We start from the raw sequence: 18855 nt of genomic DNA on the forward strand, positions 1-18855 counted from the left end.
CCCCAGGACTAAATAGTGTCAAGTAGAATAGAAGTTCTGCAGGAAATAAACTGCATTCTAGAATTTCTGTGGATAGAAATTTATTTATTTTTAATTTTTATATACCGACATTCTTACATCCGATGTAAATCATACCGGTTTACATTAAACAGAAATTCCATGTATGATAGGGGAAAGTATAGCAATGTTGTATTTTCCATCAGTACTAAATTTCAATTACCCCATATTGATGGGGTAAATGTCTCAGTAGTGCAAGCTAAGGTATAAAGTTTCTAGATGCCATTAATGATTGCCTCATGGAACAAGCAAGGGGTAGGGATTGATTATCAGTGGAATGCAGGACTTTGTGTAAGGGATAACAGTGGTTGAGCCACTTGGCAATAATAAACATAACAATTAAAGTTGATATGATCATTAGAGGAAAAATAAAGTTACTGCAGTGCCATTTAACTTTAAAAGGGTGAAAATAAAATGAAATTAGAAGGGAACCCAAAGCAGCAGCTGAAAACATTAAAGGTCTGTATGAGACATGGAAATTGTTTAAAAACACCATCTTGAAAGCCCCGATAAAATATAGTCCAAAAGCTAAAAAGATTAAAAACTGCCAGCATAGCTAAATGATGCTGTGGAAGACTATATAAGCCAATAAGGCACTTAAAAAAAAAAAGAAAAGTAGGACCTAATGCGGAAATTAGGAAAGAGCATAAGCACCAGCAAATTAGATGTTAAAATGCATTTAACACTAACATCCATTGGCACATAGGACCCTGATTAAGCTACATTGTGTCAAGGAATTATTAGGAAACCAAAAAAGCTAAGGGGTCGATTTTAAGACCCATGTGCGCGCGTCCATGTATGCATAGATCCTGGTGCGCCACATGGATGCGGCAATTTTATAACATGCGTGCGGTGGCACGCGTGTAATAAAATACAATATCTGCACATGCATGGGCAGGCAGATGGCCTCCTCTGCACACGGGGGGGGGGGGGGGGGATTTTAAAAGGCAATGTGCGGCGACGCAAGTAGAGCTTCCCCAGTTCTCTCCCAGTCCGCGCCAATTAAGGAGTGGACTGGGAGGGAAATTCCCCCTATACCTCTACCTAACCTTAAGAAAATGCCATACTGGGTCAGACCAAGGGTCCATCAAGCCCAGCATCCTGTTTCCAACAGTGGCCAATCCAGGCCATAAGAACCTGGCAAGTACCCAAAAACTAAGTCTATTCCATGTAACCATTGCTAATGGCAGTGGCTATTCTCTAAGTGAACTTAATAGCAGGTAATGGACTTCTCCTCCAAGAACTTATCCAATCCTTTTTTAAATACAGCTATACTAACTGCACTAACCATATCCTCTGGCAACAAATTCCAGAGTTTAATTGTGCGTTGAGTAAAAAAGAACTTTCTCCGATTAGTTTTAAATGTGCCCCATGCTAACTTCATGGAGTGCCCCCTAGTCTTTCTACTATCCGAAAGAGTAAGTAACAGATTCATATCTACCCGTTCTAGACCTCTCATAATTTTAAACATCTCTATCATATCCCCCCTCAATCATCTCTTCTCCAAGCTGAAAAGTCCTAACCTCTTTAGTCTTTCCTCATATGGGAGCTGTTCCATTCCCCTTATCATTTTGGTAGCCCTTCTCTGTACCTTCTCCATCGCAATTATATCTTTTTTGAGATGCGGTGACCAGAATTGTACACAGTATTCAAGGTGCGGTCTCACCATGGAGCGATACAGAGGCATTATGACATTTTCCATTGTATTCACCATTCCCTTTCTAATAATTCCCAACATTCTGTTTGCTTTTTTGACTGCCGCAGCACACTGAACTGACGATTTCAATGTGTTATCCACTATGACGCCTAGATCTCTTTCTTGGGTTGTAGCACCTAATATGGAACCCAACATTCTGTAATTATAGTATGGGTTATTTTTCCCTATATGCATCACCTTGCACTTATCCACATTAAATTTCACCTGCCATTTGGATGCCCAATTTTCCAGTCTCACAAGGTCTTCCTGCAATTTATCACAATCTGCTTGGGAGTTAACTACTCTGAACAATTTTGTGTCATCTGCAAGTTTGATTATCTCACTCATTGTATTTCTTTCCAGATCATTTATAAATATATTGAAAAGTAAGGGTCCCAATACAGATCCCTGAGGCACTCCATTGTCCACTCCCTTCCACTGAGAAAATTGTCCATTTAATCCTACTCTCTGTTTCCTGTTTTTTAGCCAGTTTGCAATCCACGAAAGGACATCGCCACCTATCCCATGACTTTTTACTTTTCCTAGAAGCCTCTCATGAGGAACTTTGTCAAATGCCTTCTGAAAATCCAAGTATACTACATCTACCGGTTCACCTTTATCCATGAGTTTAACAACTCCTTCAAAAAAGTGAAGCAGATTTGTGAGGCAAGACTTGCCCTGCGTAAAGCCATGCTGACTTTATTCCATTAAACCATGTCTTTTTATGTTCTGTGATTTTGATGTTTAGGAACACTTTTTCCACTATTTTTCCTGGCACTGAAGTCAGGCTAACCGGTCTGTAGTTTCCCAGATCGCCCCTGGAGCCCTTTTTAAATATTGGGGTTACATTTGCTATCCTCCAGTCTTCAGGTACAATGGATGATTTTAATGATAGGTTACAAATTTTTACTAATAGGTCTAAAATTTCATTTTTTAGTTCCTTCAGAACTCTGGGGTGTATACCATCTGGTCCAGGTGATTTACTACTCTTCAGTTTGTCAATCAGGCCTACCACATCTTCTAGGTTCACAGTGATTTGATTCACCTTCCTACCCTTTCCTCTCTCCTCGACCCCTAAGCCTTTCCTAGCTACTCAGTTTTTTTTTGTTCGATTACTTACTGCTCCGATTTTAAAGTGCCATGCATGGCACTTTAAAATCGGGCCTAAAGAAAATACTAGAAAATTATTTCACAGCAAAATATTTTCTTCTACTAAATCATTTGGTGGGTTCTGGTTACATAAATCGAGCTTGGGCTGGCTGTGCATTCACTAGAAGCACATTTGAGGTTGGTTTCTTATTAGGAAACTGACCTTATGAAACCATCTGTATCCCCTAACACTTGGGCCATTCATCCAAATTTGTGGCCTAGGTATAACACCCAGTGGCCCTGACTCACGCTTTTTAGGCGCTCCCAATAAATTCCCCTGCACCTGGAATCTCTGCTTGGAGGGGGTTGCCTTGTTTCTTATAAAGAAACCATTCCATACAGTTAATCTCAGGAAGGCCAGAGCACAATGTGATGTCACGGAGCATTTTTAATGTTGTTCTGCCATTGGTTAGTAGGCATTACCACATGCAAATTAATTTATCAAAGGAAAAACTAGGAATTATGAAACGCTTACACTTCCCTGCTGCTGTTTGCACTGGGACTAATACTTTTTCAGTCAGTAAAGTGTCAGCATTGTGTATGCAAGGCAGTAGGGTAACCACTACTTGTATATTAAAAAAATATATATATAATCACATTCCTGAGACTTGGAAAGTAACCTTTGAGATCTTGTAGCAGAAGTGATGATTCATGAACTATAACTTATCGGGAAAAAGCAGTAAAAATAAAAGAAAACAAGGACAACCATAGCACTTGAAGCTAGTCTATGGAGCTCGTATACCATTTTAAACCTTCAAAAATACTAAGCAACCCTTGTGTTTTGTTCCCATTCACCTTTATTTTTTTTGTAAAAAAAAAAACCACATAAAAAAATAAGTTACCACAATATACAAATATGTAAAAATATTAGCCATAAAAATAAAATACCCATTTAGAATGATCACATGTATAAATATATATTCCATTACTGTAGCATGAAGTACCCCAAATCAACAGGTTTGATTGCCCAGCCATAAAGTTTCATTAGAAAAATACAATATTGATTTATCATGTGCCATGTTGCCTGAATTAAATCAAAGTGCTCGTAAATCTAAAAGCCCAGTACATACCATCTGCATGAGAAGAATTCTTTTTAGTCTCACTGTTTAAAGATAATCTAAATTCTCCACTTTACCAACTAAGCAAGGCTTCTGCTGTCAGTTTGGATTTGATATTCGACAGGGCAAGCTAAGATAGAATTTGTTTCTGAAAGTTTTGCACTTCACAGCTTAAATGTGTCATCAGTACTGGTTCTTCCATTAGGCAATCTCCTGGGGCACCAAATGCCTCTAGATGCCACCTGCTCCCTTAAAGGAATGACTGCAGAAGAGAGAAAGGACTGGATGTTGGGTAGATGTGGGGGATGGAGACAGAGGAAGCTGGGAGGGTGAAGGAGTTGTAGAGAGAGAGGAGATTCTGATCAGGTAGGGGGGGGGTTAGAAGGAGGAGCAAAGAGATTGCAGTGATGCTGCTGTGCTGAGCAGGGAATAGAGGAAAGAGCAGAATGCTTGGGGGAAGAAGAAGTGGAGAGATGCAGGACTTGGCAGAGGATGAGAGTGGGATACTGTGCCAGAGTTACCACTGATAGGCAGGTGTGTAAGGAGGGAACAAGTCTGAACGTTTTCCTAGAGAGTGTCTAATACTCTTGCAGCAGCCCTGTGTGTCAGGAAGGGATGAAGGCTACCAGGATGCAATCTAAAGCCTCCTTTTCTGAATTATGACAGTTCCGGCCTCATATCCAATAAACAATGTGCAGAAGGTCAAGGCAACAATCACCGAGAGTAAAATTGGTAGTGTTTTACAATACCTATGAACCAGTCGCCATCACCACCACACCATGTGCAATTAAAGAAGTCTGAAGTAGACCATTATAAAATAGATTTTCTTTGAATATAAATGTTTCACAGAAACCAAGGATTTTTCCTTCACTGGTCAGTAAAGGCCATTAACACCTCAGCAATATATGAAAAGTAAGTACATTCCTGGCCTCCTTCAGCATGCCTTCGTAGGAGTTTGGAGCATCCATCTTCTGAGTTTCAAATGCATTGAAGTACACGTGTTTGGAGCGTAAAAGGAATGCACTACAAGCTCCTCCAAGGGAATCTGAAAGGAGGACTGATCTGTAATCCCCCAAATACCATGCAGTAAGCTTTCCTGTCACAGTAAGATACAGTGTTTAGAACAGTGGGGGACAATGGGTTGCATTTTCCTTAAACATGATTCAATGGTCTGTTTTCCTTGGCTTTTTCTTCGGTTTTCATTTTCTTGCACTTGTACAGTGTCACAGAGAGAGCGATGATTAACACGATGATCACAACCACTGCCAGAATTCCTGCAATAATCACACCAATGCCATACTCTGAAAAAAAAAAAAAAAGTTGGTTAGTATTGTATACACGTAAAGTTTATTCTATATACACACAGTATCTATGTTTTATCCTGAGTTCCTGTATTTTATGCTTATTTGTTTTCTCCTCCAACAAGTGTTGGCTTCTTCCACAATTTATAAAATCATGCATTCATAAACAGAAGACTTGTGTTAAGTGTTTTCTCCCATTCCACACTTAGAGGAAAAGAAGCCCCTTGGAGATCTAGGCTCAGAGACTGGAAGTGTGGAACAGCTACAGGTTAATATAGCTAAAAATAATGTTATTTTATTTCTAAATGGAAAATCTGTTTCATGAGGAGCCTGTTTGCCATTGTGAGAAATATGTAAAGGTTTCAGGTTTTTTTTTTTATGATCATTAACTTTGACCCAAAATGTTTCAGGCTGGACACATTCTGCCAATTATTCATCTGGCCAAGTTCTCAGTCAAACATCTTCAGGAAAGATAAGCTGTGATAATGGCACTTTCCAAGCAGAACTGCCAGCTTTAGTCTACTCCTCTGCATAACAAGAAAACCATCAGTGATATTGCACTGAAAGAGAAGCGAATGGGATAACAAGTACAAAATACATTTTGAAAAACCTACTGCAGAGCATCTAACGGATCTGCACTTTTCCATTCCATATGAAATTTATCTTTGATTGGACTCAGCAGGGTAATAGAGCAGCCGAGATTGCAGATGAACAGGGCATTCTCTTAAAGTCTTTTTTTTTTTTTGCAGTGGGGGCTAGGCACCCACTCTTAACTGGCAGTTTTCACACAGTCCCAGAAGGCTTGTTCCTTTCAACAGTAGCCACTTGGCGATCTTTCAATCCCTTCTAATAAGCAGAATACCAAAGCTTACAGGCAGAGCACCAGATTCTGAAGGCATTCAACCCAAACTGATTTTATTTTCACCTCATTTAGTCCACTATAAAAGCATCTTAAAATATTTTTTGCAGAAGAAATTAATGTTCACAGTATCTAGAAACCTCAGGCCGTTTGCAGCACAGATTTTTGCTGTGGCTCACAATAGAAGGAAGATTAGTGAGTTGGGGCATCGGGATCTGTCCTTGGTTTATGTGGGACTCCATGGCTGAGGTGGTACAGTGCACACTTGCTTGTGGTTCATTCTCTCCTTTTTTCTATAATTTACTTGCAATGGAATCTATTATTTATTGATCATTATCACCTCTGTTGGAATTCTTCTATAATCCATTTCTAAATCATCCCCTTGCTTCTCAATATTATTCCAGCCTGTGTCATTTGATATCATATACTGTATATAAAATCTCTCAGCATATAACTTGCTTAAACACAATCTATGCTGATAGCTCTGCCACCCCCTCACTATTTTAAAGCTTAGACACAAATCTCCCTCACATCATTCTTTAAAGAAAAAGACACGATCACAACAGCTTTAGCAGATATTGAGATTCTCTATCTTGATATTTAATTGTCCTCTGCTGGCTTCGTACAGCCAGCAGAGGACGATTAAAACCTCAGCATGAGATGCCTATTCTGGTCACTATTATCTCATTCCCTTCCTATCCTGCTTACTGTTTAACTGGGATACACACCGTTCAAAACATTTCCGCTGTGGCCGGTGCACAGTGTCTGGCTCTCTTCACCATCGCGGAGCGCCTTGCGAGAAGAAATAGAGGCCTGTGCATAGAAGCAGTAGTTCTCTCCTTTATCAACACTGATTTCAATTTCGTTGGTGGTTGTGGTTTGCTGTTTCTGTAAAGAGGAAAGTCTTTAATGGGTGCATTCTTCTGAATGCTCAATTTATCCCCACTCAGCTTCCTAATTATGCATATGCATTATCAAAATATACCCAACTGCAAATTCTCACCTTGCCTGTGCTGGATGCTCTCCAGTAATAGAAGGTATACTTCAGGTCGTCTTTAAAAATCTCACGAATGCTTTTCAGACTCCCATTGGGAAGCTTGTAGGGTGTAACTGGATCTTCAATTACCACTCTCAACCTAGTGTGTTCCTTGTTGTACTCGTAACTTTGAATTCCTGGTTTTCCGACAATTGCTAAAATGGAAAAGAAATGTCTTCAGGAGGCACTGGCAGCAAATCAAAACCTGATTAAACGTCATAATATTTTATTTTGATTTTTATTCTGCTTTTCAAAAATAAATATGGCTTAAAGTGAAAAAAAAACATATCAAGTATCATATCAGTTTTAAAGAAAAGATTTGAGATTTGGACATATTTTAAGAACGCCATCAATATTTGGACTATATACATGCTTTGCACATCATGTGAGGGTAAATATTGATTACAGGCATTTTGCAGTTGAGCCTATAAAGCCTATAAAGAATCTGATGCCCCATTTTTCAACACAGACTCTGAATAGTTTTGCCTTTTGGAATCTAATTTGAGCTCATACTATCCTCCTGTTTTTGACTAGTATTTCTATGGGTAGTGGTTTTCAGCTCTTTTTCTCCTCATTTCTCCTTCTCATTTCATTTTCACCAGCAGCTCTCTGTAGTGCCATGAGTCTGGATTTCAGAAGGATCTTGGGTGGTCACTTCTGGTCTGACATTCCTATCACTCAGCCCAGTGACCCTTTTAAATTCCATTGACTCATCTATTTATTTATTTATTTATTTAAAAGTTTTTTATATACCGCGCATGGGATCACTTATGTGTCCGTCTAGGCGGTTTACAAATTTACATACACAATAAAATAAATTTTACATACATGATAAAACAACATAGCGCCTGGTAAAAGCGGAAACAGGGCATGAGAGAGTTTACGAGGTTGATTTAGGTGCGGCTATTATAATTGTATGCATCATTAAATAAGAAGGTTTTAATCATCTTTTTGAAATCATTTCGATTGGGTGTCATTCGGATATGGTCTGGTATAGAGTTCCACAGAGATGGGCCAAAGACTGAGAAGGCTCTTTTTCTTGTTAGTGCTAGACTGGTAGATCTGACTGACGGTATTTCTAGTAGGCATTTATCTGTAGATCGGAGTTGTCTTGTTGGCTTATATATGTGCAGCATAGAGCAGATCCATACGGAATTGGGATTGTACAGCAGATTGTGAATGGTGGTTAAGGTTTTATATTTTATCCGGTGAGTAATGGGGAGCCAATGTAGATGTTGTAGTATCGGGGAGATATGTTCTCTTTTTGGTAAGTTGAAGATCAGTCTGGCAGTAGCGTTCTGGATAAGCTGAAGCGGGTGCAACGTGGATAATGGTAGTCCAGTATATAGGGCGTTGCAGTAGTCCAAATTTGATAATATTAAAGCCTGTGTTACGGTTCGAAAATCAGATGACAGTAGTAGTGGTTTTAGTTTTTTTAGCATGTGTATTTTATAGAATGATTTTTTGACAGTTTCTGAAATGTGTTTGGTTAGGGATAGCTTGGAATCTACTATTATACCTAGGTTTCTTGCATGGTTTGTTATTGGTATGGATTGTCCATCAAAGTTGAGCATTTTTACAGGGCATTGAGCAGAATCAGGGACAGTAGATAGGTAAACTAGTTCTGTTTTTGCTGCATTTAATTTGAGTCTGTTATGAGATAACCAGGTTTTTATTGTTTCTAGATAAATTTGAAGTAATGAAAGTGTTTTGGTCCATGATTCAGAGACAGGTAAGATGAATTGAATATCGTCTGCATAGAGTTTGAAATTTAAGTTTAGACCATCAAGTAAACGGCACAAGGGTAGAAGATAGATATTGAAAAGTAGTGCAGATAGTGATGAGCCTTGTGGGACACCTGTGTTAGTTGTGTACCAGTCAGATTTTGAATTTTTTAGGGTTATTCTTTGTGGGCGGTTTTGTAGAAATGAAGTAAGCCATTGTAGTGCTATGTTTGTGATACCAATTTGTTGTAGGTTAGAAAGAAGTATGGTGTGATTTAGGGTATCAAAAGCAGCAGATATGTCTATCATGACCATAATGTAGTTTGTATTTGCATCGAATCCTCTTATGATGGTGTCAAAAGCGGATATGAGTAGTGATTCGGTACTGTGTCCCTTTCTAAATCCATGTTGGTTGCGGTGTAGAATATTGTTTTCTTCAATGTATGATGATATCTGGTGGAGGGCAACTGATTCGATTATTTTAGCAAGAGATGGTAATGTGGCAATGGGACGGTAATTTGCTAAATCTAGAGGATCTTGGTTTTTCTTTTTTGGTATAGGAGTGACAGATGTTCTTTTCAGAGAATCAGGGAAAATGCCTTGGGATAGAGAGGCGTTTACTATTTGGGAAATGAAGGGGGCAATATGTTCTTTGATAGATTTCAATAAACATCCTGAACATGGATTGAAGGGGCTTTTGGATGGTTTGGATTTAGTAAGTATGTTTATGATTGTGGTGTCATTTATGTCCATGAATTCTGAAAAGGTGCAATCGAGGGTCGGAATGGCTGGTTTTGGTATTGGAAGGTGTTTAAATTCTGAGGAAATGGTTTCAGTTTTCTTTGTAAAACTTTGCGCTATTTTATTGCAAAATTCGTCTGTTATGATTACGGGTGGTTCTGGTGTAGTTGTTAGTTCTCGTACTATGGCAAATAGGATTTTTGGATTTCCATAAGCTTTTTTCAGTTGTGTTGCATAATAAGATTTTTTGGTTTTTATTATTTCTTTTTTGTATTTTTGAAGCAGGATGAAATATTCCTGTTTTCTTTCTGGTCGAGGGTTCTTTTTCCATCTTCGTTCTAAATTCCGTAATTTTCGTTTTGTTATTTTAAGAGATTCAGTGTACCATGTAGATGTTTTTTTGTTCATATTTTTAACAGGTTCTAAGGGTGCAGTGATGTTTAAACTTTCTGTTATACAGTCATTCCAGTAGTTTATCATGTTTGAGATTTGAGTGTGTGGGTTTTGATTGAGTTTTGGGATCAATGTATTTATAAAAATTTCTGTGTTTAGTTTCTTTCGTCGGAGTTTTGGATGTACCTTTTGATCTATAGTATTTGTGTTAGAAGAAGATTTTATTTTCCCTGTTACTTTTATTAAATAATGATCTGACCAAGGTGTTGGAGCGATGTCTAGTATTGGGTTAAGAAAAGATGTGTTAATGAAAATTTGATCTAGGGTGTTACCTTGCTTATGTGTTGAAACGTTTATGATGGGGGTAAAGTTTAAGCCTGATAAGGCTTCTATGAGGTTGGTAACTGTAGGGTGGTGTTGTTGTTTGTTAAAATGTAGATTGAAGTCTCCTGCAATAATGGTGTTTTCTAGGTCGCAGGGCAGGGTGGTAATTATTTCAAGAAAATTGGAGAGGTTATTGGAGAGATTCCCAGGTGGGGTGTATATTAGGCAAACATTTATTATCTTTGTACTAATCAATAGTGTTTCTATATTGGAGTTGTTGGAAATTAGAGTTTTTTTGTGAGGGGAAAGGGAGGATTTTACTATTACCAGTAGTCCTCCTCCTCTTCTGTTTAGTCTACGTTGAGATATGGGTATATAGCCGTCCGGGCACATGCTATTTAGTATGACTGTGTCATGGTCATAGAGCCATGTTTCTGTAATTAGTATTATGTCGGCGGCTGTAGAGGTAATTAAATCATATATGATTGGAGTTTTTTTTCTTGTGGATTGTGCATTGATTAATAAGATTGTTACTGATGTAAGTAATAGTGTGAGATGGTTTAATGTCCTGTTATTTGTTGTTGTAATAGATTGGAGGCAGTGTTGTCTTGTGGTTTTAGGTCTTGTTTGTAGAGGGCCATATCTTCCGTTTCCGTAGATGGTTGGGATATTCATATTTCTGTGGAGACAATTATGAGAGTTAGTAAAGAAAATTAGTTCTGTCAGTAGTGAAGGTGCGCACGAAGGGGCGCACAAAGGGGCATGCCCCTTTGTCGCGCTCCTTCGGCGCGCGGCGCCTCCGGCGTTGCTGCTCGACCTTTGAGCCGACGCCTCACGATGACGTGGGAGGTAGGGCGGGGCTAGACCCGTGCGGCTCAAAGGATAGAGCAAGATGGAATAGCTCTATTTTCCAACAAGCAGTAAAAGCTGATGATGCTCCTGCCGTGAAGCTAGGAGTAGGGTCTGTGATCCGCTGAATAGCAAGTGTTGAGTCCGGCGTCGCTGCTCGACCTTTGAGCCGACGCCTCACGATGACGTGGGAGGTAGGGCGGGGCTAGACCCGCGCGGCTCAAAGGATAGAGCAAGATGGAATAGCTCTATTTTCCAACAAGCAGTAAAAGCTGATGATGCTCCTGCCGTGAAGCTAGGAGTAGGGTCTGTGATCCGCTGAATAGCAAGTGTTGAGTCCGGCGTCGCTGCTCGACCTTTGAGCCGATGCCTCACGATGACGTGGGAGGTAGGGCGGGGCTAGACCCGCGCGGCTCAAAGGATAGAGCAAGATGGAATAGCTCTATTTTCCAACAAGCAGTAAAAGCTGATGATGCTCCTGCCGTGAAGCTAGGAGTAGGGTCTGTGATCCGCTGAATAGCAAGTGTTGAGTCCGGCGTCGCTGCTCGACCTTTGAGCCGACGCCTCACGATGACGTGGGAGGTAGGGCGGGGCTAGACCCGCGTGGCTCAAAGGATAGAGCAAGATGGAATAGCTCTATTTTCCAACAAGCAGTAAAAGCTGATGATGCTCCTGCCGTGAAGCTAGGAGTAGGGTCTGTGATCCGCTGAATAGCAAGTGTTGTGTCCGGCGTTGCTGCTCGACCTTTGAGCCGACGCCTCATGATGACGTGGGAGGTAGGGCGGGGCTAGACCCGCACGGCTCAAAGGATAGAGCAAGATGGAATAGCTCTATTTTCCAACAAGCAGTAAAAGCTGATGATGCTCCTGCCGTGAAGCTAGGAGTAGGGTCTGTGATCCGCTGAATAGCAAGTAGATGTAGAAATCCACTTTTACCATCATTCTTAAGGAACGAAATGGTATTCATTCTTCATTTGCTCTGACATGGAGTGCTCTAGAATTGAGCAATCTTCTAAAACCATAGCAAGCTGTTCCAATCTTTCATACTGAATTCCTGTTTCTACATTATAAGAAATGCTCACCCCCAAAAATGATCTGGTTGTTATTTAACTCTTAGAAAATTAATTGCATGCTCCTTAAAGTAAAGTAATTACAAACTAATAAGCCTGAATAACTTTTACTAAATGTGGTTATAAACATCTCAGTTTGGTGTTCATATGAGAATTTTTATTAGGAATGGCCCAGGCTGGCACCATGGTCCTGTACAGAACCAAAGAACAATGATGCCACACTGTCTTCTAGTATTGTTTGCAATTGACTCACTGGTAGGGAGCAGGAGCAACTGGGGATCACTGAAGAAAATTTCAAGCAACAAAGAGGGTAAGAGTCCAGAGGGATTGGGGGGAGGGCTAGGAGATATTTAAAAAAACATTTTCCCAGCAGTGGTGGTCTTTTATATTTTAAAAATGAAACAAATGAAAACAAACATTGTGCTTGTTTTTCTTTTGCTTTAAAAATGAATGTTTCGTTTCCAGTGAAGAAACATCCCTAATAGCATTGGGCCCAATGATGCAACTTCTTAAGCATTATCAAACAATACATGAGCAGATATGCCTTGTTTAATAGGCATATATGTTCTTATCCTGATAAAAGCTGCTTGTCTTTAATACAATTGCTAACAGGAAACGAACGAACGACTACGAGATCCATCAGCACGTGTCACTTTCATTAATATCCAGTGTTAAGTGGGAGAGAAGAGTTAAATACACATTAGATGAGAACTCCTGTTCTACTCACTCTGCTTGTAAGGTGTAAATGGTTCAGAGATTGAAAAGGGAAATTCTTCCACCTGATCTTCATCTTCTGGCACCTCAGAGATGATGTGAGCAGTATATGTATCATTTGTGTCCTGTAATAAATCTGTGACATCACACTCTGTTTCACTTGTGTAAATGCATTTCTTTTTCCAGTTTGATTTTTTACTGCAATAAAAGAAATAAAAATTGTTAAGTTGAAAGTAGTGTGAAGTTGGGATATTCCAAGATCTCATGGAATTTTTATTCTTTTTTAGATCTTGCAGACTAATTATAAACCATGGATTATGGAGGTCTCTGGCTGCACTCTCACACCACTTACTGAGGCATCATGGGAGCTGCTGCTGTACAAGTGCAGTAGAGCACTTTTAGGATGCTGCCTCTTAAAAGGTAGGGTCAGACAAAAGCAAAATAAGCAAGCAGCTTGTCTACCATTCACCTTACCAGAAACTGAAATGGCAAATTAAATGTGAACTGTTTTTTTTAAATCTGATACACAATGATATAAAGCTTTTAAAGCCTCCAATGAGGAGGACTGAGAAGTTTACACTCTGAATGCATGGGGAAACTGCCATAATGATGACACATTACCTGGGAATTTAAATATCGAGTCTGGATGGCTCACCTATCCAGTCTGGTGTTCAGATCTCTATAATAAGCATGAAATAGATTTGTATACACCTGATCTCCATTGTATGCCAACATGCACATTTATAGTTGCTATCCAGAAAACCAGACTGGTTAGGTGTGCTTCCAGGGCTTGGTTGAGAAATCCTAATCGGTGAATATGACAACACACAGACACACCTAGATGTATGCAACATGCCAAGAGTCACAGAAGCTGAGTCAAATCTATAGAATAAGCTGAAAAAGTCTCTTCTGACACATCGTAAACAGAAGAACTGATTAATCTATTAAAACTAGTCAAGAGTAGTGGAGTAGAGAGGATACATTTATTTTATGTTTTGGGGTGGTTTTTTTCGGTTTAAAGATGCTGGTTTGGGGGACTTCATAAGGGAATGTGACATATGACATTTCTGAGGAAAGAACCATAACAATCCTAAAAGCAAGAAGTTTCTCTAGCTTTACATGGGATTTTCTCTGCCTTCTTCCTTGGTTCTCTCTTAATGCCAAAATCCATCCTAATACAGCTCCAAAGGGGTGAGAAATGCTAATATAATTAGTGTTACCACATGTAAGGGAATAGACTTATGGGCAATTCACTAACTCTCTGTTTTACTGCAGCATCCGTAGATACATTTTACTAAGAACTTTGCACAAAGTTTAAAACGGGAAAATATGCACTTCCTTTCTATCTGAGAATTCCTGTGGATTTTTGTGCAAGTAGAATTGCTATGGAAAATAACGCATGGAGATCAGAAAATATGGTCTCTGATCCAGCCCGAACCACGTCCTGGGGAATGCCTTCTTTGAATGTGGCTAAAAGCGAGCAGGATGTGGAACAGTGGGCAACTCTTTAGCCGACAATCTTCAGATAATATAACTGCTCATATTGTTATTTACCTGTATAAATTGCCCTGTATAGAAACTGGAATTTAGAGATCAGAACTTCTAATGATAAAAATGTAATCAAAACCCTTAGTTTTAAAGGGTTTTTGAAAATAGAAGTTGCAAAATGTTTTTAGAGATAAACTCTTTCAGTTCCCCCTAAAAGGATTTTGTAATAGTCAAACAAAGCTTCATGGATTTGTGCTACAACGGTTTGCATGGGCAGAAGTAAGGGCATGCAAGTAGAGGCCATGCCTTTGTTTACAAATCCTGGCTTTATTCAGCAAATATATCGGAAACATCTACACCTTCCTCGCCAGGCTAGCAAGCAAGCAAGAGAAAGCCGAAACACTGTATGCTGCAAAACAGCATCTGCTAGCAACCTATGGCATTATTTGTTTTCCTACTTGTAGAAAAGGTGCTAAAGTGAGGAACCATCTTATGGTGGAAATTCCGCCTGGCCCTCTGTCCTTGATGGCACATTTTTAAAACTTAAACAAGAAAAAACCCAAAGCAGAATTAAGTGTATTAAAAAGTGAATACAGACTCCTGTAATGGTCTAACTGGAATGTTCAGCAATATCCCTTTTCCATCAAGAAATGTATTAAATTTGTCCAATAAAAAGGTATCACCTGATATCTATATATTTAATTTTTATTTGTTAACCCTTATTTATGAGCATCTCTTTCTATAGTCCGCCCATTACTTGAGAGAGTCCTCATTCTTGAGTCAGAGAGTGAAAATCAGTCCATGCTTTAGCGATGCTGGAGAAATAAATCACTTACCCTAGCAGACATGGATCTTCACATAGAGTATGCTATATACACATTACAGAATCTACACTCAGATTATTTCTGTTATTTAAAGATTAATAGGGAATTCTTTAAATAACAGAAATACACCGAGTACTGGCCAGAACTGTTCGTTTTTGTAATTTGGGTCACCTCTCAACTTCTTTTTGAATTAAGAGAGGATGCTAAAATAAAAGAGGTACCAGGCTAATCTTTCAGTCAGCTAATAAACCATCACCATTTAGTAGCAATTACTCATCATTAGGCAATCAGTAGCCCAGCTCTTTCCACAGCCCCAGTAAGAGTCTGCTATGCATTTGAAAGAAGGGAACTTTGTAATTAACATACCTGACAAATTCAATCACACATGACAGCAATTGCTCCTTTTCAGATGGATATAAGAGGGCCCCAGGAGAAAAGGGGAGGGAAGGAGTGTGTGCAAAGGCTCTGCTTTCTCGTCTGCCACACCTAAGAAGCACTTTCTTACTCTGATGTAGAGAGTTTATTGAGGCAGGTTTGCTTTTCTTCAAAATGCCCAATTTTCCCCATAACATATCTGGACGTTCTGACCATAGAAAGCCCCTGCTTCCAGACTGGGAAGCTTTCCTAGATTTTTCTGCCTTCCTGTAGGTACCATGTCTGTTACCGCTTGGCACATTACTTCACCTTCATTAGCACTCTTTCCTCCATTGTAGGTTTGCCATGTAAACTGCTCTAAAATGGAATGGCCACAATTTAAATGGTTAAAAAATAAAGCAGCTTTTAAATCTGATCAGCGAATCAAGCCTCACAGTGTGTACCCATGGTTACATACCCAGCTATGCTGACAGTATACATATAGCCCACTGGCTACTTACCCAGCTATGCTGACTGTATACACATAGCCCACTGGCTTGGGCCACCACTCCAAAATTGTCTTGAAATTAATAGATGACCATGTTATATTAGCAGCAGTGGTAAGATTTCCAGTACCTGCACAAAAGAAATTAAGTGTTAAATCTTCTCAAGAAAATTAGAGTTTGTACAAGCTGTCAGTCAGAGCTTATTCACTTTTCACACACTAATACAGAGCACTTTTATTGTATTTCTGCTAAATACTTTGATTATAGTCAAACTAACAAAAAACCATGTGCATAAACACAAAGACAAATTGAAAACATTTTTCGTTATGGTCGCTACTGGTCTTTATAATCAGGACGAAGAACGTTTTCTAGCACTGGAGTAGATTCATCAAAATGTAAGGCAAGATTCCTCTTTATTCATACATAATTTTCAATTTGTATCAGTCTGCTGCCGTTAGCGATAGGCTTCGGTAACTCTGAGTCTGCAAATCACCAGGTCTGCATTTAACAATCCTTGTAGATTTGCTTCTTAATTCGGGGCAGAGGGCAGACTTCACAGCACTACCAGTCTTACCAGTCTTTGCTAGCAGAGCTCTCAAAGTTTAGGTAACAAGGCGTGGATAGCAGGTCCAGTTCACAAATATTTGCTGACAAATATGGATTCATGTCCTTTTGTTGGTTTTGTAATTAACACCACTGATCAGAGGAACAAAAGCAGCCCTAAGCCATGATGGAAGTGCAGCATATTTCAATCATTAACCGTTCAAGGGCAGAGAGGGACCGAGGGTGGCCTTGCGCCGCATGGCTTTCCATCTCCTCCCTTACCCTGACCCTGTATACCCCTCTCCCCCGTATTAGTTTTGTGCCCTCCCCACGTTAATCCATCAGCAGTGGAGGCAGAGAATAAAAGCAGCAGGTATTAGGGGCCATCGCTGCTTAAGAACCAGCGTTGAAAGCCCAGCGATGGCGGGGCTCACCTGAAGCGGAGGCGGCGAGCCAGCAGAGGCAGTAGGCGAGCACCAGTAGCGGCGAGAGAGCCATGGGGGCGCGCAGAGGGTCCGGGCCGGGGTTACCGCTCCCGCACAGCTCCTGGCTGATCAATGCCAGTGCGGAGCTCGCAGGCTGCTATTTATGCTCTCCCCGGGGCGCAGGAAAGTCCGCAGAGAAGGAGGGAGGAGAGCAGACAGATTGCAGGGGGCTGAGTCACTGGCTCTGATTCAACTCCTCCGCCGTGTAGCAGGCAGGAGCGAGGGGGACGTCCCGGAGGCGGTGCGGGCCGCAGCGCACGGAGACACCGCCAGCCCTCTCGCTCGCTTTGCCCGGGGGGGGGACCGGGACTGGGACCGGGACTGCTTTTACTCCTCTCTTCTTTTTCCTTGGTGCCGGTCTGAAACTCGTTTGAGCTCCTGGACATGAGCACGAATCTCGTCCTTAACCCAGAACTTCTCTCTCCACTTGAATTTGTTTTGTCCAGATGTACTAACAGCTGCACGATTTAAAAGCAGCTTGTTTTCTGTGCAGCAAGTGCGACAATAACATTTTTTCTATTCAATTTGTTTTTTGTTTTGTGTTTTTTAAATTTATTTAGCATGTACACCGTGCTGGTTTTAGGTAAGAAGCTGGTCGCAAGATTACTTTGCACGGTGACGAGTGATTATATATATTTTATTCTATAAGAAAAGCCTATCTTGGCTATTTAGTTTCTCTTACATGATATACAAAAAAAAAACTGAAAAATCTAACGCTGAAAGCCGTCTCAGTTCTTATAAAACGCATTCGCTCTATTTTTCTTTAGTGTTACTAAACTGGCAGTTTCTAAATAGAAGTTTACAGCTCGTATAAGTCTCTTCTCTTCTAAGTAGTTGTGAAATAGCGCGTGTGCGGTTTGTGCGGTTTTCCGTTGCTTTGAATCCTCCTCGAATAATTAACCAAAGAATACACCGGGCCCTGGGTTTCTAAAGTGCTTGTATCATTTTGTCCTGCCGATCTCTTTCCGCCGGGTTATTAAGGTCCCACAGACAGGCAATGTTGTGCTCATTTTGTTGAAAACCTGAACCACAGTCTGCTAGTAAGGACATCAAGTATTTCCCTGCAAACTGGCATCGTCGATGAAATTTAGAAAAAAAAATTGGTTGTCTCTTGAGTGCTTGAGATGAAGCTGAGTTATTATATTCCGATCTCCTTTACCCAACAAGTGGTTTGCAGGCTCTTACTGGGTGCAGGTTATAAAGAGTTAAGGGATGAGCTCTGAGCCTGCGGCTCCCGTTTCGCGCAGCACTTTACAGGGGCATCTGAGAGTGCCATCTCCGGGAGCATTCATTTCAAATGACACATTTTAACAACATTTCCTTTCAAATTTTTTTTAAACAAAACAATACAAAAATGTTTCTTCCGTTTTTTTTTTTTTAAATAAGGTCAATAGTTTGCCACAAAATTTAAAATATACTCTTGGTTCCACGCACCTGATCCTCCCTGCCCCAGACACTCTTACCCTCTTGTTCAAAATGTCTTCATGGGACAGAAGCGATCCCTGGCCACTCTTGGCCCCAGAGCCTTTTTTGCTGTACTGTGTGAACAATTCCTGTGCTGGCCCAGGCCCACCCAAAAAAAAACGTCCAGCTCCCTTCAGTGATACAAACTTTAAAAACTGACACCATCCTCCCGACCTCATGGCTGATGCAAGGGTATTAAGTGCCCTAGGCAAACCTTATAG

The 18855-nt window shown here is 40.3% G+C and overlaps 1 protein-coding gene across 1 annotated transcript; it reads right to left on the reverse strand.

Annotated features, from left to right (window-relative positions):
* Positions 1–3743: 3743 nt before the first annotated feature.
* F3 (coagulation factor III, tissue factor) lies at positions 3744–17301 on the reverse strand. Its single transcript, XM_029618070.1, has 6 exons — positions 17120–17301; positions 16158–16272; positions 12984–13168; positions 7124–7311; positions 6849–7008; positions 3744–5261 (listed from the first exon to the last, which is right to left on the reverse strand). The coding sequence occupies exons 1-6, from the start codon at positions 17181–17183 to the stop codon at positions 5113–5115; spliced, it is 861 nt and encodes a 286-aa protein (XP_029473930.1). The 5' UTR covers positions 17184–17301; the 3' UTR covers positions 3744–5112.
* Positions 17302–18855: the final 1554 nt, after the last annotated feature.

This window comes from Rhinatrema bivittatum, chromosome 10 (genome assembly GCF_901001135.1).
Source record: "Rhinatrema bivittatum chromosome 10, aRhiBiv1.1, whole genome shotgun sequence".
NCBI lineage: Eukaryota > Metazoa > Chordata > Amphibia > Gymnophiona > Rhinatrematidae > Rhinatrema > Rhinatrema bivittatum.